At 42.8% G+C, this 24,179-nt stretch overlaps 1 protein-coding gene across 2 annotated transcripts in view; it reads left to right on the plus strand.

Annotated features, from left to right (window-relative positions):
• The window catches only part of ORC5 (origin recognition complex subunit 5), a 127,609-nt gene that overhangs the window by 97,476 nt on the left and 5,954 nt on the right, over positions 1-24,179 (plus strand). Inside the window, exons 14-15 of one of the 2 annotated variants that reach the window (XR_014784530.1) lie at positions 13,299-13,411; positions 21,225-22,088. Coding sequence is in view for 1 of the 2 variants with exons in the window: in XM_084811472.1 (XP_084667598.1) it covers positions 13,299-13,411; positions 21,225-21,270 (159 nt within the window). In the remaining variant the exon portion in view is untranslated. Of the gene's footprint in view, positions 1-13,298; positions 13,412-21,224; positions 23,239-24,179 lie in introns of those variants that run through there. The other variant, XM_084811472.1, reaches the window with a different exon arrangement.

Genomic DNA, 24,179 nt, shown 5'->3' on the forward strand with positions numbered 1-24,179 from the left:
AAGGATTAGTGCTTGTACCAGTCTTTCCCAGCCTGGTGCCCGCCAGATGTTTTGGATTTCAACTCCCATCAGCCCCTGCAAGCATGGCCAATGGTCAGGAATGTTGGAAGTTGTAGTCCAAAACACCTAGGAGGCACCAACCAGGTTGGGGAAGACTCACACGCACACACACACACGCACACACACACACTTTTAAAATGCTGTATGTTGTGCTAGAAAACGCAAAGAAAGGAAATTGTAGCATTATTTATTTAGTTAGTTTCCATACCACCCAATAACCAAAGCTCTCTTCGAAGCATAAGGTAATCTGGATAATATGCACAAAGAACAATGTGTGTACAGGGGGTTGAATAGAAGGACCATCAGGTTGTTGTTGTTGTTCAGTCGTTAAATCATGTCCGACTCTTCATGACCCCATGGACCATAGCACGCCAGGCCTTCCTGTCCTGCGATCTCTCCCGGAGCATGCTCAAGTTCATATTCATTGCATCGGTGATGCTATCTAACCATCTCATCCTCTGCTGTCCCCTTCTCCTTTTGCCTTCAATCTTTCCCAGCATCAGGGTCTTTTCCAGGGAGTTTTCTCTTCGCATTAGGTGGCCAAAATATTTGAGCTTCAGCTTCAGTATCTGTCCTTCCAATGAGCAGTCAGGGTTGATTTCCTTTAGGATGGACTGATTTGACCTCCTTGCAGTCCAGGGGACTCGTAAGAGTCTTCTCCAGCACCACAGTTCGAAAGCATCAATTCTTTGGCACTCAGCTTTCCTTATAGTCCAGCTCTCACAGCATACGTTACTACTGGGAAAACCATAGCTTTGATTATACGAACCTTTGTCAGCAAGGTGATGTCTCTGCTTCTTACTATGCTGTCTAGGTTTGCCGTAGCTTTCCTCCCAAGGAGCAAGTGTCTTTTAATTTCATGGCTACAGTCACCGACTGCGGTGATCTTGGAGCCCAAGAAAATAAAATCTGTCACTGCTTCCATTTCTTCCCCTTCTATATGGCAGGAAGTGATGGGGCCAGATGCCATGATCTTCGTTTTTTTAATGTTGAGTTTCAAACCAGCTTTTGCACTCCCCACTTTCACCCTCAACAAGAGGCTCTTTAGATCCTCTTCGCTTTCTGCCATTAGGGTGGTATCGTCTGCATATCGGAGGTTGTTGATAATTGTCCCGGCAATCTTAATTCCGACCTGTGATTCATGCAACCCAGCGTTTCTCATGATGTACTCTGCATATAAATTAAATAAGCAGGGCAAGAATATACAGCCTTGTCGTACTCCTTTCCCAATTTTGAACCAATCGGTTGTTCCATGTCTGGTTCTTACTGTTGCTTCTTGACCCTCGTACAGGTTTCTCAGGAGACAGGTAAGGTGGTCTGGTACTCCCATCTCTTTCAGAATTTGTCACAGTTTGTTGTGATCCACACAATCAAAGGCTTTAGTGTAGTCAATGAAGCAGAAATAGACGTTTTTCTGGAATTCTCTTGCTTCCTCCATGATCCAGCGAATGTTGGCGATTTGATCTCTAGTTCCTCTGCCTCTTCGAAACCCCGCTTGTACTTCCGGTAGTTCTTGGTTCACATGCTGCTGAAGCCTAGCTTGTAGGATTTTGAGCATCACCTTGCTGGCATGTGAAATGAGCGCAATTGTGCAGTAGTTTGAACACTCTTTGGCGTTGCCCTTCTTTGGAATTGGGACCTTTAAACTGACCTTTTCCAGTCTTGTGGCCACTGTTGAGTGTTCCAAATTTGTTGGCATATTGAGTGCAGCACGTTAACAGCATCATCTTTTAGGATTTTAAATAGCTCAGCGGGAATACTGTCATCTCTGCTAGCTTTTTTGTTACTAATGCTTCCTTAGGCCCACTTGACTTCACTCTCGAGGATGTCCGGCTCAAGTTCAGTGACCGCACTATCATGGCTATCAGGGTCATTCAGATCTTTCCTGAATAGTTCTTCTGTGTATTCTTTCCACCTCTTCTTAATCTCATCTGCTTCTGTTAGGTCCCTGCCTTCTTTGTCCTTTATCATGCCCGTCTTTGCACAAAATGTTCCCTTGAGATCTCCGATTTTCTTGAAAAGATCTCTAGTCTTTCCCATTCTATTGTTTTCCTCGATTTCTTTGCATTGTTCATTTAAGAAGGCCTTCTTGTCTCTCCTTGCTATTCTCTGGAGCTCTGCATTCATTTGGATATGTCTTCCCGTTTCTCCCTTGCTTTTTGCTTCCCTTCTTTCCTCAGCTACTTGTAAAGCCTCATCAGACAGCCACTTGGCTTTCTTGCATTTCTTTTTCTTTGGGATGGATTGAGTTGCTGTCTCCTGAGCAATGCTACGGACCTCCGTCCATAGTTCCTCAGGCACTCTATCAGGTCTAATCCCTGAAATCTATTCATCACCTCCACTGTATATTCATAAGGAATATGATTTAGGTCATACCTGAATGGTTTAGTGGTTTTCCCTGCATTCTTCAATTTAAGCCGAAATTTTGCAACAAGAAGCTCATGATCTGAGCCACAGTCAGCTCCAGGTCTTGTTTTTACCGACTCTATGGAGCGTCTCCATCTTTGGCTGAAAAGTACATAATCAATCTGATTTCGATATTGACCATCTGGTGATGTCCGTGTGTAGAGTTGCCTCTTGTGCTGTTGGAAAAGAGTGTTTGCTATGATCAGCGTGTTCTCTTGGCAAAACTCTATTAGCCTTTGTCCTGCTTCATTTTGTACACCAAGGCCATGCTTGCTTGTTATCCCAGTGATTTCTTGACTTCCTACTTTAGCATTCCAATCCCCTATGATGAAGAGGACATCTTTTTTTGGTGTTAGTTCTAGAAGGTGTTGGAGGTCTTCATAGAACCGATCAACCTCAGCTTCTTCGGCCTCAGTGGTTGGGGCATAGACTTGAATTACTGTGATGTTGAATGGTTTGCCTTGGATTCGTACTGAGATCATTCCGTCGTTTTTGAGATTGTACCCCAGTACTGCTTTTCCCACCCTTTTGTTGACTATGAGTGCTACTCCATTTCTTCTATGGGATTCTTGCCCACAGTAGTAGATATAATGGTCACCTGAATTAAATTCGCCCATAACTGTCCATTTTAGTTCACTAATTCCCAAGATGTCGATGTTCAATCTTGCCATCTCATGTTTGACCACCTCCAGCTTACCTTGATTCATTGATCTGACATTCCAGGTTCCTAAACAATATTGTTCTTTACAGCATCGGGCTTCCTTTTCGCCACCAGACACATCCACAGCTGAGTGTCCTTTCGGCTTTGTCCCAGCCGCTTCACTCTTTCTGGCGCTACTTGGAAATTGCCTCTGCTCTTCCCCAGTAGTATATTGGACACCATCCGACCTGAGTTGCTCATCTTCTGACATCATATCTTTTAGCTTTGTGATACGTTCCATGGGGTTTTCTTGGCAAGAATACTGGAGTGGGTTGCCATTTCCTTCTCCAGTGGACCACATTTTGTCAGAACTCTCCGCCATGACCTGTCGTCTTGGGTGGCCCTGCATGGCATAGCTTATGGCTTCACTGAGTTACACAAGCCTCTTTGCCACAACAAGGCTGTGTTACTCAATCCTATACTTGTAGGAACTGATTCATTCATTACGTGCCCTATCTATTTTCTCCATGTCTTTTGTGTACATGGATAACTGTTTGGCAAAACATTATTGATCAGTTGGGACTGAGATTGGGGCAAAGATTGAGACTGAGATTGGGGCAAAGCAGAACAGGACCTGAATATCTTTAATACTTGCATGAAAGAGGGATTTTCAGCATGTATAGTTTTCTCATTCTTCCGTGACATAGTTGAACTTGCCAGAATTTCCTCTTCTACACAACTGTTAAAAATACAGGAGGCCTCCCTTCATCCTATTACACAGAGACAGCCAGCAGCCATTTCCACACTTGTGGCTGCACTTTTTGCTGTCTCCACAACAAATGGTGGAATTCCCAAGACTGTCTTAATGCCCTGCCTCATTCATGTGAACAGATTTCCATGTAGTTGTGGACTCCCACTACATAATGAAAAGAGACAGGGCTTGCATGTGTAAACTGTCCCTATGATATATATTTTTTGTGAAGGACTATAGTATCTAGGTGTAACATTCTGTACTGTGAAAACCATAGAAAGGCACAAGATACAAGTCCCCCTATGGTGTAGGCCAGCTTTCCCCAATTTCATGCCTTCTAGATTTTTTGGACTTCAACTCCCATCAGCCCCAATCTGTATGGCCATTGGTCATGAAACCTGCAAGTTGTAGTTCAAAACATCTGGAGGGCACCAGGTTGGGAAAGGCTGGTGTAGGTACACCAAATGCTGCAACATAATTAAAGCTAACAGGTGTGGGCTTGATCCATAATCTGGATGGGACACCACTGGGAGCCCCTTACAAGAGGGATGGAGGGATGGATGGATAGCAACACATTTACAACATATAAGCCTTATCTGAATCAGTGCAAATATGTAAGCAGGTGCAGAATACGAATCCAGATGAATTAATGCTAGCTACCTCAAGGCATATGAAAACAGACTTTCCAATTTTCAGTGAGTGAATATATAGTGTGGAAAGGGTAAGGTCCATTAATAAGTGACAAGGGCGACTAAATTAATAATGATTAAAGAATGACTGACACGTTTGTACTGCTTCTCTTAGTGCTGCTACTTTTTATGAGAGAAATGAGTGGTTAACCCTCCTCTCGCCATGTGCTTCCACCACTCCAAATCCTTTCCACCCTCACCCCTAACCCGCATGGCAATTCGGCTTAGAAAAAAAGATACAATTCCCCCCCCCCCCCAGCTTATTTGCCATGCCAGGGGCAGAATTTTCAGCAGGGATGGAGGGGTAGAGAGAGAAGATGGAGTGGGAGGAGAGAGAAGGAAAGAGAGAGAAGGGGTTTTAGAAAGAGAATAGCCCACCCCCAACCACTGCTCCACCCAGCCCTCAACATTCACGTACTCTGGGGACGTGACATACTTTATCTCCTTGCTCCTTCTCATGCACCTCTAAGTAGAGAGAAATCTATATTGCCTTCAGATGAAAGGCCTTCTTTTTTGCAGTTGTTTATTCCATCTGCCCCTCAGCTACTCAGCGTAGGGCAGTGGCATGGAACCTGTGGCCCTTCACATGTTGTTGGACTACAACTCCCCGCATCCCTGACCATTGGCCATGCTGGCTGAAGTTTGTAGGAACCGAAGTCCAGCAAGTTCATTGGCCATGCTGGCTGAAATTTGTAGGAACTGAAGTCCAGTAAGGAGATCCACATATTCCTCACCCCACACCCACTCCTCTCTGACACCATTTGGGGTTGGCAGATTGTAATAGACATTTTACAATCCTCATTGAAGTGATGCCTTTTATCAGACTGCTTCAGTTGGTATGGGTTATTAGGTATGCAAGGTTACACAGAACTTAAGATTTCATGGAATTTTAAAGCTTTGCTTTACTGATAGAACCTAGCCTTTAATATAGGGCATTTCCTTACCTGTTTCGTATTTCTTAATCTCTGGAATCCCTTATCAGAGACCGTAACTAGAAATTACCATTTAAAAAACAACTTTTTCTTTTAAAGAAATAGTCCTCCCTTTCTCTCCCCCCACTTATAAGCATAGGTTTGCTTTGCTGCAGACTGCATAAATGGCTTTTTATGCCAGCATAATTAGTGCAAGCATCATTGAATTTAATTCCATGAGGCTAGTTCTGCACATTTTGTCTGAAATGTGTTTTCAAAATGACATCTGGTTTTCAAAGTGCTTTGTGTTACATACTGGTGGTTTTAACATCTGTATGAATTTAAGTACCAGCAGTGGGTTTTGAACAAGTGCAACCAAAAATACTTAATGTTGAGTTTCTTTTTAAAGAAGAGAACAAGCTATGTACAGATCACTGTGCTAACAATTGTAAGTTTTAAGATAGTGTAGAATGGCTCAAACACTGAAAAGGTGAGGTTTGCAGTGCAACACGTATCAGCAAATCTAGGGACTCAGTCATGCCATAATTAAAATTAAACCTTAAAAATGTTACTACCTTTTTGGAATAGACAGATTTATAGTACAAACACTAGAGTACAAGCCATAGAGATTTTCATATGTTATGCGGAGGAACTCACTAGAAAAAGCAATTATGCTCGGATTGGTTAGCGGAAAAAGGAAACTTGGCCTCCAAAGAACAAGATGGCTAGATACCATCAAAATTGATACCAACCAGAGCATGGAACAGCTCAAAGAAATAGTACAAGATCGGGATACGTGGAGAGAGATAATCCATAGAATCGCCAGAAGTCGGACATGACTGAATGGATAATATCATCATCATTTCATGCTATTACAATGCTGTTCCCAAAACTACCTTTACTAAGGTATACAGCCTGTGTCTTTTCCTGTGCATATGCCTTCAACCACTTGCTTGCATCATCTGGAACTATGTGCTCTACAAGATCTTTGGTACCATCCCCCTTGTTCGCTCCTGCTTTTTGTCTGTTTCATTGGGTTTCGTGGATTGATCCAGGGGTGATCTTGTGAGAGTGGCTTGCCTTTAGTGACCACCCAGTGTTTCCCAGCCCTTAGAATCATAAAGCTTTACAAAGGCAAACAGCTCACTTCCCTATTTATTTTTTGCAATCTTAGACAGTTTCTTTGTGCTTATGACAGAACACCTTTATGTATAGTTTTTCCCAGCATGAGTCATTCTTCATCTAAGTTATATATAGCTTCCTTGCAAGTTGGCCTGTTCCATTTTTCCTTTTGTCTCTTTAGGAATAACAACCATTAGGGCTTTAGCTATAATACCATTCAGCAGCCTGCTGCTCCTGGCACATCCCACAGCATGCACTCACATGGTCTTTCCCATTCCAGAGGCCTATAATTGCCACTCACTGCTGTAATCCGCAGCCCCAGTATGCAGTGCATTCAAGCATCCCCTGTGGTGCAAGCAGACATGGGCGGCCATCAGGAGTCAACTTCCACCTACTGTTTATGCTGCTGCAGGTGCAGCGCTGCCTCTGCAGTCTCGTAACAGGCACCATCGCACATGGCAGCGCTCGGACGTGGCCATAGCAGCAGCAGCAGGCCAAGGCACAAGAGGCTGCGAGCTGCAGCTCTATGCTCGCTCCTCTGCTGGCACGCAGTGGGCAGCGGATCAGCGGACTCAGAACAGCTGCACCTTTTACTGCTAGGCAGATCTCGACCATAGAGATTTGCTGCTCAGGCATGAGCGGCTACTCCTTCTTTGGCCGCTCTTGCCATTGAGCTCTATGGCAGCTCTTGCCATTGAGCTCTATGGCAGCTCTTGCCATTGAGCTCTATGGCAGCTCTTGCCATTGAACTGTATGGCAGCTCTTGCCATTGAGCTCTATGGCAGCTCTTGCCATTGAGCTCTGTGGCAGCTCTTGCCATTGAGCTCTGTGGCAGCTCTTGCCATTGAGCTCTGTGGCAGCTGTCAGTTAACCATGGAGGCTGTTCAGATGTCATGCTAAGCCATGGTAGAGCCCGCTAGCCATCTTGCAGCAGGTGGCTAGTGAATGTGGTTAGTCCGTGGTTAATAAACCACCATGGTTGGGACAGATGCCTGTTCCAATGTCATGCTAAGCCAACATGGTTAGCTCAAAACTCCTAACCATCATGGCTTAGTGTGATGTCTGAACAGAGCCATTATCACCTTTTACCCATCATTTTTCTTCCTAATGGAATATATGAATTGCATTCACAAGTGAAAGTTCAACGACAGGTATTTACTCTGCAAGCCATTGCCTTTTCTTCATCCCAACACTATTCCGATTCTTCCCAAACTCATATTCCCCATACTTACATTTCAGGAATATTGTGTGTGTAGAATATATAATCCCCTTCATGGATCACTGCCTTGTTGTGGCGAAGGGGCTTGCGTAACTCAGTGAAGCCATAAGCTATGCCGTGCAGGGCCACCCAAGACAGACAGGTCATGGCAGGGAGTTCTGACAAAATGTGGTCCACTGGAGAAGGAAATGGCAACCCACTGCAGTATTCTTGCCAAGAAAACCCCATGGAACGTATCACAAGGCTAAAAGATATGACGCCGGAAGATGAGCCCCTCAGGTCGGAAGGTGTCCAATATACTACTGGGGAAGAGCAGAGGGTATTTCCAAGTAGCGCCAGAAAGAGTGAAGCGGCTGGGCCAAAGCCGAAAGGACACTCAGCTGTGGATGTGTCTGGTGGTGAAAAGAAAATCCGATGCTGTAAAGAACAATATTGTTTAGGAACCTGGAATGTCAGATCAATGAATCAAGGTAAGCTGGAGGTGGTCAAACATGAGATGGCAAGATTGAACATCGACATCTTGGGAATTAGTGAACTAAAATGGACAGGCATGGGCGAATTTAATTCAGGTGACCATCATATCTACTATTGTGGGCAAGAATCCCTTAGAAGAAATGGAGTAGCACTCATAGTCAACAAAAGGGTGGGAAAAGCAGTACTGGGATACAATCTTAAAAATGATAGAATGATCTCAGTACGAATCCAAGGCAAACCATTCAACATCACAGTAATTCAAGTCTATGCCCCAACCACTGATGCCGAAGAAGCTGAGGTTGATCGGTTCAATGAAGACCTCCAACACCTTCTAGAACTAACACCAAAAAAAGATGTCCTCTTCATCATAGGGGACTGGAATGCTAAAGTAGGAAGTCAAGAAATCACCGGGATAACAGGCAGGCATGGCCTTGGTGTACAAAATGAAGCAGGACAAAAGCTAATAGAGTTTTGCCAAGAGAACACGCTGATCATAGCAAACACTCTTTTCCAACAGCACAAGAGGCAACTCTACACATGGACATCACCAGATGGTCAGTATCGAAATCAGATTGATTATGTCCTTTGCAGCCAAAGATGGAGAAGCTCCATACAGTCAGTAAAAACAAGACCTGGAGCTGACTGTGGCTCAGATCATGAGCTGGTTCTTGCAAAATTTCGGCTTAAATTGAAGAATGTAGGGAAAACCACTAAACCATTCAGGTATGACCTAAATCATATCCCTGATGAATATACAGTGGAGGTGAGGAATAGATTTCAGGGATTAGACCTGATAGACAGAATGCCTGAGGAACTATGGACAGAGGTCCGTAACATTGTTCAGGAGGCAGCAACGAAATCCATCCCAAAGAAAAATGCAAGAAAGCCAAGTGGCTGTCTGATGAGGCTTTACAAGTAGCTGAGGAAAGAAGGGAAGCAAAAAGCAAGGGAGAAAGGGGAAGATATATCCAACTGAATGCAGAGTTCCAGAGAATAGCAAGGAGAGACAAGAAGGCCTTCTTAAATGAACAATGCAAGGAAATCGAGGAAAACAACAGAATGGGAAAGACTAGAGATCTCTTCAAGAAAATTGGAGATCTCAAGGGAACGTTTTGTGCAAAGACGGGCATGATAAAGGACAAAGAAGGCAGGGACCTAACAGAAGCAGATGAGATTAAGAAGAGGTGGAAAAAATACACAGAAGAACTATACAGGAAAGATCTTAATGTCCTTGATAGCCATGATAGTAATGTCCTTGATAGCCATGATAGTGCGGTCACTGAACTTGAGCCGGACATCCTCAAGAGTGAAGTCAAGTGGGCCTTAGGAAGCATTAGTAACAACAAAGCTAGCGGAGATGACGGTATTCCAGCTGAGCTATTTCAAATCCTAAAAGATGATGCTGTTAAAGTGCTGCATTCAATATGCCAACAAATTTGGAACACTCAGCAATGGCCGCAAGACTGGAAAAGGTCAGTTTACATTCCAATCCCAAAGAAGGGCAACGCCAAAGGGTGTTCAAACTACCGCACAATTGCGCTCATTTCACATGCCAGCAAGTTGATGCTTAAAATCCTACAAGCTAGGCTTCAGCAGTATGCGAACCGAGAACTACTAGAAGTACAAGCTGGGTTTCGAAGAGGCAGAGGAACTAGAGATCAAATCGCCAACATTCGCTGGATCATGGAGAAAGCAAGAGAATTCCAGAAAAACGTCTATTTCTGCTTCATTGACTACGCTAAAGCCTTTGATTGTGTGGATCACAACAAACTGTGGCAAATTCTTAAAGTGATGGGAGTACCAGACCACCTTACCTGTCTCCTGAGAAACCTGTACGAGGGTCAAGAAGCAACAGTAAGAACCGGACATGGAACAACCGAGTGGTTCAAAATTGGGAAAGGAGTACGACAAGGCTGCATATTGTCACCCTGCTTATTTAACTTATATGCAGAGTACATCATGAGAAATGCCGGGTTGGATGAATCAGAGGTTGGAATTAAGATTGCTGGGAGAATTATCAACAACCTCCAATATGCAGACGATACCACCCTAATGGCAGAAAGCAAAGAGGATCTAAAGAGCCTCTTGTTGAGGGTGAAAGAGGAGAGTGCAAAAGCTGGTTTGAAACTCAACATTAAAAAAACTAAGATCATGGCATCTGGCCCTATCACTTCCTGGCATATAGAAGGGGAAGAAATGGAAGCAGTGACAGATTTTACTTTCTTGGACTCCAAGATCACCGTAGACGGTGACTGTAGCCATGAAATTAAAAGACACTTGCTCCTTGGGAGGAAAGCTATGGCAAACCTAGACAGCATAGTAAGAAGCAGAGACATCACCTTGCCCACAAAGGTCCGTCTAATCAAAGCTATGGTTTTCCCAGTAGTAATGTATGGCTGTGAGAGCTGGACTATAAGGAAGGCTGAGCGCCGAAGAATTGATGCTTTCGAACTGTGGTGCTGGAGAAGACTCTTACGAGTCCCCTGGACTGCAAGGAGGTCAAATCAGTCCATCCTCAAGGAAATCAACCCTGAGTGCTCATTGGAAGGACAGATACTGAAGCTGAAGCTCAAATATTTTGGCCACCTAATGCGAAGAGAAAACTCCCTGGAAAAGACCCTGATGCTGGGAAAGACTGAAGGCGAAAGGAGAAGGGGATGGCAGAGGATGAGATGGCTAGATAAGCATCACCGATGCAATGAATATGAACTTGAGCACGCTCTGGGAGAGAGCGCAGGACAGGAAGGACAGGAAGTACATTTAACAGATGTGGCATTAAATGAAGGTTTTGTGTTTTTTGTTTTTTTTTAAATGACTGATACCTTTCACAGATGCTACATGAATTACAGCAAATTAAGAGGCATAGCCATTTTTCTCAAATGGGGAGAATTGTTTTGCTCCATTAACATGTGTGTGTGAGAGAGAATGAATGAATGAAAACGTACAGAGCGTCAGTTATTCTTTACGTGTAAATTGCCTTGATCTTTTATTTTTGGAGAATTATGAAAATGAAACCTTGTGGCTAGGGCTGCAGGTTACCCAGATATGCAACCTTGTCTTGTCTTTAAGTGACAAGGAGAGCTTTTGTATCTCCTCTAGCATGTTATTCTTAACACATTAATCAGAAATTTCATATCCAGGTTGATGCCATTTTAGATTTATAGCCTGAAGATTTAGAGAGCAATTTTACAACACTGACCTTCTGTTACATTTTACCGCATTTTGGGAAAAGAAGAGGAAATTGGTGACAATTTTTTGTTAATGCGGTGGCTGACACATTTGTAATGCAATGGCAAGGTCATTGTTGAATTCTCCATCCTACGTAATATTTAGATGGGTCCAACTCCAAGTCATCCAAGCTGGTGTGTTTACTGGGAGCTTTTATGAGCCTCATGCCATTCCTGCTTTGGAATATGACCTATTTTCATTGGTAGTCTCTAAGTGTAAGAGGCCAGCTGCAAGCGTACCCTGCAAAAATGATTAGCCAATAATGGTGCACTGGGGTGTAAAAGAGCAGTTGTAATAACAGATTACTCCATTGTGCTTCATCGTTGACTGAATAAGGGCCTGAGTGAATGAAGAGCAATTTCCCTCCCTAACTTAGAGGGGTTCATAATATCATTCACACACACACACACACACACATGTATGTATGTATGTATGTATGAATGAATGAATATGTGTGTGTGTGTGTGTGTGTGTGTGTGTGTGTGTGAATGAATGATACTATGGTGTAAGTCAGAAATGACTTAAACCATAGATATTTTCTTCTACACCTCCCAAATTCTGTTTGGCTAAACTATATATATATGGCTATAGTTTAGCCAAACAAAATTTGGGAGGTGTAGGAGAAAATATCTATGGTGTAAGTCATTTCTGAATGGCAGTCTGGGTCCATTTCCTTCTGTTTCCCTTTTCTAAAGTCCTAGATAGAAATAATTAATTATGTTCTAAAGATAGTTGTTTGTAAACCTGAGTAACTTGGATTCATGGCTATAAATAAGCAAAATAATGTTAAAATGCTACTATCCAGACATTATTGCTTAGCAAATACCAGATAAATACAACACCTTCCTCTGTGAGTATCTTGAACAGTCTAGTTGGTGAAAAATACGTTGTATATACAACCACTCTCTGTAAACATCACTAAAAGAGATCTTTTGTCCACAATGTTGATGTATTCTTGTAAGCACTATCCCTCCTCCTTGCATTGGACAGCTGCAACTGAAAACAAAACTTTTAATTGCTATAATGTACTTGTCAGCCATTCTTCAACAGAATTTCCTGACATTTGGCTAGTTTATGCCCCTTACCAGGTAGTTTCTCTGTGTCATATGTCATACTGACAGGATAAATTGTCTTTATTTTAAGATGGATAGTATTTTCAGGCTTTATAATGACAGTGTTGGAAAAGCCAGCATGGGATGATGCTGTATGACAGCCTTCCCAAACGTGTTGCTCTCCAGATGTTTTCAACTTCAGCTCTCCTCAGCCTCGATGAGCATGGCCAGTAGCCAAGGATGCATGGCACCAGGTTGGGGAACACTGCTATATAGCATGCACTATAGTATATACGCAGTCCACTGTGACTTGGTGTAGCTTCATCTCTAGTCTAGAACCATGGCGCAGGAATTAGCATACTGTGAGAGAGGCGGTTTAGCATGTGCGGGCCTCGCTTATGTGATAGGCCAATGGGTGCTCCTACTCCTGTGTAAGCCTGCCACGAAATCCCACTTGTGGCACCCAGGCTGTAGGTTAGCCACCTGTGCTAGAGAGACTGGGCTCTAATTTTCACTCCTTATTGTTTTATCGAGTTCTGTATTTTATTACTTGTTTTACTTCATTGTGGTTTACGTTTCTTGACCACCTTCTACATTTTCATCCTTAAGACTTGGTTTGCACCTGAGCAGCTGCAAGGCTGTGTATAAAACAAGGCTAGTCAGAAAGGTGATTATGTATGCAATGACAGCTGCCTTGATTAAAGTAAAACCAATTATTGTATCTCCCTCTTTTTTTTCTTTTTTAGATCACCTCCCTTGTGACACTACAGCTGTTAACCTTGGTAGGCCATGACGACCAGCTTAATGGGCCGAGATACAAGTGCAATGTCTCTCTAGATTTCATCAGAGCTATTTCGAGGTAAGCCGTGTTAACAGTTTTCTAATGCTACATTCACAAACTCTTATAATGGGAGAAAAGACATTTACATATCAAGTGCAGTAATGTACTTAACATTCTCTCCTGGCTTCCAGCTATTCACAAAAAAGTGCATCCTAGGATGGCCAAGAATGAAGAAACGGTGGCTGTAAAATTATGTATTTATTTATGTCATTTAAGTGTCACCCTATAACAAAAAGTGCTCAAGTTCTTTCAAATAAATAAAAGAGAGATAGTGGTCAAATTGTATTTTAGTAACATGGAGAGCAAGCGTACACAATGTGTGACCTACCAAGGAAAATACAGTCCAACAGCTGTGGTGCTTGACAAACCCACAGGCAGGTGGTCTTAACTAGAGTTTTATCAATTGTTACAGTTTGCACGTAACAACCAACCAATTAATTAACTCATAGTTGGTTGAGGCTGTGCACAAGGGAGCACGCTGCCTCCCACCCACTCACTGATTCCATTTTGTGTCCAGTTTAGCAAACAAGCTAGGAAACATCCCATTCCTGGGTTGTTCCTTGTGATGTGTGAACCTGGCATTCTGGACTGTTAAGGGAGAAACAAGCCAGAGTTTTAATTTAATGACAAACCATGGGTTAAACTCAGGGTTGTTTCTCCCTCAACAAACCTGAGTGCTGGGTTTGGACATTGCAGCAAACAACCCAGGAACAGGCCGGGTTGTTTGCAAAACCAGATGCAAAGCAGAAAGAGTTGAGCAGGAAGGAGGCAATGCACTCGTTCACTTGTGCGTGGCCCCAATAACACATGGGTTCAACAGCTCATAGGTTGTCGTTATGTGCGAACCAAGTTAATACCTGGTTAGCCTCTACTGCATTTGATTTGAGAGGGTCACAAGTTGTTTAGGCTTGCCTGCCCAAGAGGTTCTGTTAATAACGTTATCTGTTTATTTGCTTAAACATACAGCACTATAACAGCATGATGCTTTACCGAATGGCATAAACAGAAAAGGCAGGTCCCTGCCTAAAGGAACTTACAGGTTAAATTTGGAAGGTGTGGGAGGAGACGCAAAGGAATGGATGCAGTTTACGTGGACTTAGGGTTCATTTCATTTGCAGATGAGGACTCCGGCATCACTAGAGATTCTATGCAGTCCTATGAAACATCTTGTAGAAGAGATGTGAGACAAAAGGACATTTTCCCCTCCTGAGCTATGGGCTGAAGGCCATTCCACACACTACTCAGAGCAAACCCAGGTGTCCACTGGGTGTACACTCCACAGGGCGTACACCCAGTATTTACGTGTATACTTAAAGCAATGTAGGAGCCTAACAGTGTAGTGGAACGCCTTTTGAGCAGGCAGTGGCTGCACCCATGTCTTCTCTGCACCTATTAATAGCCTTAATCCACATGATTATACTTTACTTTAAAGAATATTTTCAAATCAGGAATACATTAAAGAGAAAAGAAATTCATAAACATCTTAGACAAAGCAATGAAATGAACAAGTCAGTGAAGGAAATTTTGCACTTTTTCCTTCCCTTTCTCATTTTCATCATTTATTGATAGCTGGGCAGGTTTTGTGATGACAACACTCTTGAAATCTCTGGGAAATAAAATGCTTCACATTTTCTCTTTCTGAGATTTTATTTATAAGCCTGTATTCTTTCAACAGGGGTGGAAAACTCTTTTCTGACAGTCCATAACTATTTTCCATGCTGTACAAAGCTTAGGACATTTTTAGGCAAGAGCATTGTTTGTCTGGCCCTCTGCTTATTTGTTGCCTCCCTGGAGTGGTTAATTCATCAGCATCCTTCAGAATTAGCTTAACTAAAAATGAGAAATGGTGCATAGAAAAGTCACCAGATTTATATTAGGTTTAGGGTTCATCACTGGAGAACCTTTTAATGTAGACTTGGACTTCAAGGAAAGCAATAGAGGACAATTTGCATAATGTCTAATCAGAATGCTAGAATATCTCCTTTCTGATATGCTTTTTATTACTTTGAGAATTAGGTTTTTTAAAAATCAGAAGCCCAAAGGATTTCAGAAACATTCTGTTAAATATTTAGGCACCTTCCCCCCAGTATAAATTAGTCACAAATTGTATTTACACTGCATCCCTTGGGTACTTCAAGAAGTACTTTATTAAGTTGGAGTCTCCTTGGATTGTCCTTAGTCTGTGGTGAGAATTTCTCTTGTTCTAGAAGCAGAAGTTTCAGACCATTTTGAATCACTACTTGTAAATTTGTGGTGATTTTTTCTTTTAAGAAATGAAAAACATATGGTACTAATTCATAATCTTATAAAAGCGGTTGCATCATCAAAGCAGAATGAAACAGAGCAGCCACCCTGGGTGGACTGAGGGAAGGGCAGTGGAAGGAGGGAAGGAGGGAAGTTCCAAAGACAGCAGCAATAATGGGAAACCATCTTGGAGAGGGGAGGATCATGCCTTGGGTTCTTTGGAGGTAAGGCAGGATATAAATTTAACAAATAGTATAAGTATCTCTGTATGAGTGAAGTTATCCATAGGTGAATTTCCAGCTTATTAACAGCTGCTTCACAAATCAGTTGATTGCGGTACTAGGTTTTCCCCTGGTTTAAGAACTATAAACCCACTCATCCCCATTATTACCAATCCAAAATTATGGATTGGGTAAGATTGTGTATTGCATAAAATTAAGAAAGGCTTTCACAATTATGCCTTCAAGGATGAACTTGCATGGGTGAATGAGCCATCACAGATCAAACACCATATATAGACTTTCTGTTTCACCTCATATCATTTCAAACACAATGCTTTTCAATGGGGTTGGTTTGCAGATTCATCTGTGAGTAATCAAGTGATGTACATGCATGTGTGAACCAGCCATAAGTTTGGAATGGATTTATTTTTCATTGATAGATATTAAGTCAAAGTCCTGGAGGCCACATTACTTTTAATACTTCAGCTTCACCTCATATGAACTGCTCTGTTCTTTAAAATGTCCATGATTAGCAAACTTCAACAAACAGTTAAGGAAATATAAACCCTTTACCTCTCCTTCTAAACCAATACCCTTCAGCAGTATAAATATAAGAACTTTGACAATCCCGAATTAAGGTGTAGTATTCTTTTCAGCTGCAGTTGTGAGTGCTAGAGTTTGGAAACTCGAGGTCATTGGTTCTTTTTGCTGTCTAGCTTCCTTCAAAACCTTCTTCCCATGAAGGTCCTAATAATGGGCAGTATCCAATTGGACACTGTGGCTAATGTAATTTACATTGTACTAGCATGAGGGAGTTTTAGTGCAACACCAATAGCATTAGCTGGTGCAACGGGTTTTCAGGAGAATTCTTTCATGCCAGCTAACTATTGGTGTTGTGTTAGAGGTCCCTTATGCCAGTACATTGTAATTTACGCTAGCGCTTGTGTCAGATTTGATACTGCCCAATGAAATAATATGTTGTAATTAGAATGCCCAGAAATGGATTTGCTGGCTGAGTTTACTCCAGACAACTTGCCCTTTCATTCTGAGCTAGCAATCCCTTGCAGATAGAGAGGCTCTGATGTGTACAAATGGAGCTCCCCCACCATGAATGACTTACCTATTCATTTCCATGAAAGGGACAGCTCTCCATTCAAATTATTTTGTATTTATGTGAAGTTGTCTTCTCCAGTGATATAAATAGGAAAGTGTGCAGCAATTGTGAAGTCCGACGAGCCCCGTAAGGCTACATCCTTACAAGACCAGTAACTATAAAGATAAGAAACTTTTCTTTCATCATTTATGACTTCATGATTTTTAATCCCTGGATTACTTCAAAAATGTGTGTGTGTGTGTTGGTATTTTACTTTGTAGAAAAATTTAAAGTTTATAAAACTGCCCTAGGTGTAATTTAAATTCTGTCTGTGCAGTCTCTTCTCTCTTGTAAAGTTAGATTTCTCTTACAGTAGTGCACATGGCTAGGAAAGGGTATCTGTTAATTGGACAGAACTTCTCCCAGGGTCATTATTAGTACTGATTAGGCCAAATGATTGATTGTGGGTTTATCTAGCAAGCTTAATATTTGCCAGAGAACACAGTCTTGCATCTCTCTAATGAAGGTCTAACATATTAACTATGGCATGGCATTTATCTTTTAAAGTATATAATGCACTAATTAAGAATGCTTCATAAGTATCATGTCAGGTTACAGAGCTGGAGAATATCTGAAGCTTTTATGTACTCTTTATCATACTTCCCCAGAGATTATATAAAAACATGGATTTAGGAAATGATGCATGAGCTAAAAATGAGTACCTTGACAAATAAGAGATTCAATTAGTCTTTAGAATTGCACCTTCAGTTGCATTTTGCAGCATGGCATACTTTTTAAAAGGTTTCATTCTTGTCATATTTTGTAACGTTGCTCCTTTTTATATGAAAAGGATACCTCAGTCTTGGAATGTTAATATTATTCATCAGAATGTGTTTGGAAAGAAGGGGAAATGCTGTGTCCCCCCCCCCCATGTAATTCTTCATTCAAACAAAAGACAAAAATACATTCAAATCTTCTGTCCTATTGAGTATTCTTGGATTGTTCAATTTTAGTTAAAAAGCAAGGGTCAACTACTGTCAAGAATGGAAGAATGCAGACTGCAAATTAGTACAGATGAAGGAGTTGTGCCATACATAACGCTGAAACAGGTGGTTTGGAAGACGGACAGAATGTTCAATAGCTGACAAGATTGCTGCTTTACATCTCCAAACTGTGTGCCATGTTTACTAGGCGTAAAAAAACAGCACCCAACATCCTCTTATTCTTCAGCTAAATTTGCTTTACAGCTTAAATGCTGAGAATGAGCGATTTTAAAACTTCAGAGAAAACCTATGCATCTAGAAAACTGAGGTCCATGCAACTAGGCTGGTGGTGTAGTAGCAGGGGCATAGTCTTTCTCTTCCCCCCCCCCATCATATCACATTGTACTGGTACTCCATATGGAGGCTCAACAGAAACCCGATTTGTGCAATCTTCTCTCCTTTCTTTCTGGGGAGGAGGAACACTTACACAATCAAGTTTTGGGATATTTTATTTATTTAATAATTAAAATATGTATAAATCACCTTTCTGCCCAAGGCGATATACAAATTTTAAAACAAAACAATCCAAATAAGAAAAGAGCATGCCATCTTTAAACCATCTAGAGAGAAGAATAAAACTTTAAAACACATAAAGCAGTCTTAACAAAAGTCTTTAAGTCCCACTTTGCAAAATTTGGAAAAGTATGCACTCCAAAGGATAACTATGTTCCAATCCACATGTTAGTCCCAAGAACTGCAAATTAGGTTGGTTTGCTTAAAAATGCGGACCAAACAAAATTCTCCCCCATCTCTTGTGCCTTCCTCCCAACGAAATTTTTCTTAGTGTGGGACATACAGTCAGGGCCAGAAATATTGGAACAAAGATAACTGTTTTGGCAGTTGGCCTCTGTACACCACCACATTGAAGTTGAAAGGAAACACACCCAGATGGGAGTGAAGTCAGGACTTTCAGCTGTAATTCAAGGAGTTTGACAAAAGTGGGGCACTAACCATTCAGGAAGTCAGCCAGTGGCATACACACACACCCATCATTGGTGGCTCATACGTAATGGAACAAACCAACCTCATTGGTTCCTTGCAAGAGGAAAAAAGGTGAGGTATAAATGCAATAAATAAATAAATAAATTTCAAACTTAAGGGTCGCCTTTAATACCTGGATGAAAATCCTTTGCAGGCAATGACTGCCTGAAGTCTGGAACCCATGGACATGACCAAATGCTGAGTTTCCCCCCTCGAGTTGCTTTGCCAGGCCTATATTGCAGCTGCCTTCAGCTTCTGCTTGTCTGTGGGTCTTTCTGCCTTCAGTCTTGTCTTCAGTAAGTGAAAAGCATGCTCTATTGGGTTGAGATCAGGTAACTGACTTGGCCATTGAAGAACATCCCACTTCTTTGCCTTGAGAAACTCTTGGGTAGCTGTATGTTTTGGGTCATTATCCCTCTGCAATAGGAAGCAGCATCCTGTCAGTTTGGCAGCATTCGGCTGAATCTGAGCAGAAAGTATAGCCCTATACACTTCAGGATTCATCCTGCTGCTTTGATCAGCAGTCAGGTCATCAATAAACACCAGTGAGCCGGTTCCCTTGGCAGCCATACATGCCCATGCCACAACACTGCCTCCACCATGTTTGACAGATGATGTGGTATGCTTTGGATCATGAGCTGTTCCTTTCCTTCTTCATACTTTTCCCATCATTCTGGTACAAGTTAATCTTGGTCTCATCAGTCCAAAGAATCTTATTCCAGAACTGGGCAGGCTTTTTTAGGTGTTTGCTGGCAAAGACTAATCTGGCCTGTCTGTTCTTGAGAGTTACCAGTGGTTTGCACCTGGTTGTGAAGCCTCTGTATTTACATTCATAAAGCCATCTCTTGACTGTAGATGTTGACAATGACATGCCTACCTCCTCAAGAGCATTCTTGACCTGGCTAGATGTTGTGAAAGGGTTCCTCTTCACCATGAGCAGAATTCTGCGGTCATCCACTTCAGTTGTCTTCCGTGGTCTTCCAGGCCTTTTGCTGTTGCTGAGCTTGTCAGTTAATTCCTTCTTTTTCAGGATGTTCCAAACTGTTGTATTGGCCACTCCCACTGTTTTTGCTATCTCTCTGATGGGTTTGTTTCCTTAGCCTAATGATGGCCTCCTTCACTCGCATGGACACCTCTTTGGACCTCATGTTGGGAGTTCCAGTGAACAGCTACCAAATGCAAATGTAACACTCAGAACCACCTCCAGGCCTTTTATCTGCTTGATTAGTCATGGGGTACCTAGGCCACACCTAGCCATGCAGCTGCTTGTCAGCCATTCGTTCCATTACTTATGAGCCACCAACGATGGGGGGGGGGGGTGTATGCCACTGGCTGTCCTTCCTGAATGGTTAGTGCCCCACTTTTGTCAAAACCCCTGAATTACAGCTGAAAGTCCTGACTTCGCTTCCATGTGGGTGTGTTTCCTTTCAACTTCAATGTGGTGGTGTACAGAGGCCAACTGCCAAAACAGTTATCCTTGTTCCAATATTTCTGGCCCTGACTGTATAACAGGGCCTCTGAACATTGTAAGTTACAGGCAGGTTCATGCAGGAGGAGGCAGTCTTTTAGATATCTCCGACCCAAACGGTTTAGTACTTAATAGGTAAGAACCAACAGCTTGAACTGAGTCCGGAAGCAAACTGGGAGCCGGTATATTTGATTAAAGACTGGTCTGACGTGGTCTACAAATTGCATACCAGAAAGCAGTCTGCTTGCCATATTTTGCACTAGCTGCAGTTTCCGAACACTCTTCAAGGGCAGCCCCACCGAGAGCAGTAGTCTAAACAGGAGATGATTTAGGCATAGATCACTGTGGTTAGATCCACTTCCTCCAGGAAGACCCACAGCTGGCACACCAGCCAAAACTGGGCAAAGGCTCTCTGGCCACAGCAGCCAGTTGACCCTCCTGCAGTAATGCCAGGTCCAGAATTACAAACCCACCCATCCCCAATATATGGGCCTCACAGGATACATTACGTGTACAGGAGAGAGTATTGAGGTGAGCTCATTTCTCCACCACGTGACAGCGCCAGAAGGTAAGTGTGTGAACCAGGCCTCAATGTTTTAACCTTTCATATTTAAGAATTAGGGCAATTTAAATCAGAATTCAACCCTTTTAGTATCAGATTAACAAATTGAACCTTAGCAATGTTATTTGCCCCGATGTTCACAAGAGCACCGTGTGAACTGGCCACTCCCAGCAGGACTAGAGATTTAAGTATGCTGACATACTGTGTTGTTGTTTTCAGGACCGTGAACTTTGACATAATAAAGTACTTGTATGACTTTTTGTGAAGACCCTATGGATGCTGTGATGACAACTAAGGCGAGCCATGTTGCCTTATCTACTTTAGCCATCCAGGGAGAGGAGACTTTGGGCTCTATTGGACTTGTCCAGAACAGGTGCTGGCTCAGCACGGGATCTGATGAAAACTCTCTAGTTGGTCTGGATGGATCTGAGCAGAGGACTCTTAACCCGAGACCCTGGAGTATTTGGAAAGAATGTGTTAATTATAAACAGCAGGGACTGAGCACAATCTGTTCTGCTCTTAATGATGTTATCTTAACACTGAGATTGCCTGAAACCCATTTTACTAAGGACTGCATTTTGTGCTATGGTGACGTCTCCCTTGTGCTTTGAACATGGCAGCAGCCTTGTTTGTATGCCCAGTCTTTTCACTTCCTCTCCATGGGAGCCTTTTGCATTTGTCTGCCAAAGCAGCGCAATCCAAAGGCCACCATTTAAAAGAAATTGGTATAGCAAATGCAATAAACATAAAACCAAGCTGGTGGATGCTTTTCTTCCATTTCTTGATTCTGTTGTGTTAGTCAAGAAATAACTGCCAGAACTATTTTGTGAATATCAACTTTTAAAAGCTGTTCTTAAAAATGTTTAAACTAACCATCCAGGTTTTACGGTGATTGTCACACTACATTTATGTTCAAAGACAAGAGTGCACTTCAGAAAATTACTCCCTTGTCTAAGGATATACTGGCACATATTATCGGAAGAACAATAACCATATCTAGCCTGGAGAGAAGGCCTGTGAACTCTGGGGCAGCTTCCAGACTCATGGATGACCTCCCTGTGAGAAATACATGCATCTTGAGAAGTAAGACACAATCCATTTATCATTAAGCACGGACATTGCTTGCCAGAGCCTATCCTACTTTCCCCTTTGTGGCTTCTGTATGGGATTTGCACAACCCAAACTGGGGATTCTTCTAGAGCAGGGTTAGACAACCTGGTATCCTCCAGATGTTTTGGACTACAACTCCCAGAAACCCTGAGCATTGGCCATGTTGGCTCTAGCTTATGGAAATTGTGCCTCACAACATCTAGAGGGCACTAGGTTGCCTATCACTGTTCTAGAACTTTTGAAGCATGAGGTGACTTCTCCCTTTCAAAAATATTTTTAGTTCTAGTTGTCCCAGTTGGGGGGCAGGATGTCTGTTTAGTCCTTTTTCGCCACTGTGGAATGAGGGAGGCTAATGTTTATCTTTGGGCTGGTCGTTTTCTCATGTCTTTTGATTTTCTGCAACTCATTTTTTTCCCTTGAAGTCTTTCTCTGAACATCCTCATCCTTTTTCTGGGGGTGCAAGAGGTAATGGTACAGGGTTTTATGGTACAGTATGGACTACTTAAGAAGTGTGGAGTTCGGGGTCAAAGTTGCCCAGTTGGATAGCCATTGCTTGTGCCTGACAAGGAGAAGGCTGTAGCAGTGGAACCTATCCTTTATGCCAGGTGCTAACTTAAAAAGACCAAGATAGTAAGAGAATCTTGTTTAAAAGCAGTTCTTTAGGAAAAGGCATTTTCTGCCACAGAGGTGGCTTCTCCTTAAGCTGCTCCTGAAGATAGCCCTGTGCACGCAAGCACTGTGTGCACGTAACTTCAGTGGTGCCAGAGGCCCCAGAAATAAGTCTGCCTGACCCTAGAAACATGGCTGTCTCAAGGTATTTTGGTGCCCTAGGCAAGGTACAATTTTAGTGTCTACACAGCACCAGGAAGGAAACAAATGGGTCCCTTTCTTGTGCACCCAAGAACTTCTACAAATTTGTTGGGGGGGGGGAGTTGGGGGGAAGTTAGGAAAGGGGAACCATTTGTTCCCTTCTCCCTTCAGTCTTCTGTCCTTTTACCAGCAGCAGGAGCTGGTGTTGGTGGCAGGGCCCCCCAAACAACCCCCAGGCTGGCAGCAATAGTGGCCAGGCAAGGCTTGGTGCACAGAAGAAGAAAGTGCTCTGTCAACAGTCCAGGCTGCAACTGGGCACCATTTTAAATCACAGTATTTTCCCCAGTGTGAGAGTGGCAGTGAGCTGAACCAATCAGACACTACTTTGGAGATGCACAGTCAGTAAGAGCCCTGGAGCAGCAAGGGGACAGGCCTCCAGCTGCTCCAGTGTCCTCATTGGCTGTGCTCCCCCCAAAGTTAGTGAGCTTATTGGTTCAGCTCACTGCCACTCTCACACTGGGGAAAACATTGTGATTTAAAATGGTACACAGTTGCAGCCTGGACTGACCAATACAGTGCTTTCCTTCACTGTGTGCCAAGCCTTGCCCAGCCACTATTGCTACCACCTGCCTGAGGGCCATTTGGTGCCCTGGATCTCTTGTGGCACTAGGCAGCCACTCACTTGGTCAAGTCAAAAGTCCCCCTTTCTCGCTGCAGCCTTTTTGTTGCTATGGTAGTGTTCTGTTGACCTAAAGTAGGGGTGGACAACTGGTGGCCCTCCAGGGGCTTCGTATCACTTCTCCCATGCCAGAAGCCCTGCAGCTTGGGAGGCAAGTGCTAGTGCAGGCTTGGAGTAACCATGCTATTTCATGAATAGACGGGAATCCACCAGACTGTGGCAGGTACAAGTCCATTCTAGAAATCATTCCATCTCAACTGAAACTCAGGTGTCCAATCCACATTCTCATTGAGGCGAAATTTCCTCCCCACCCACAAATTAACTCATTGTGATGCAGCAGTGTAGATATGGAAGATAAGAGTAAAAGAAATCCCAGCAAGTGGATGTGCCTTGCAACTCTATTTGGTCGGCTTCCACCATAATGCCTGATGGAGAACTTATATAGGGTGAGATGCCCAAGCTATACATGTGAATGGAATATCATCTTCCCTGTACAAATTCATGGTTGGACTTTGCTGTGGACATGCAAAAAGCACTATCGAGTCATCTGCATTTATTTTTGCATCAGAAACTGC

This window comes from Heloderma suspectum, chromosome 7 (assembly GCF_057233095.1).
Source record: "Heloderma suspectum isolate Gila_16-S chromosome 7, 16-S_ref, whole genome shotgun sequence".
In the NCBI taxonomy this organism is placed as follows: Eukaryota; Metazoa; Chordata; class Lepidosauria; order Squamata; family Helodermatidae; genus Heloderma; species Heloderma suspectum.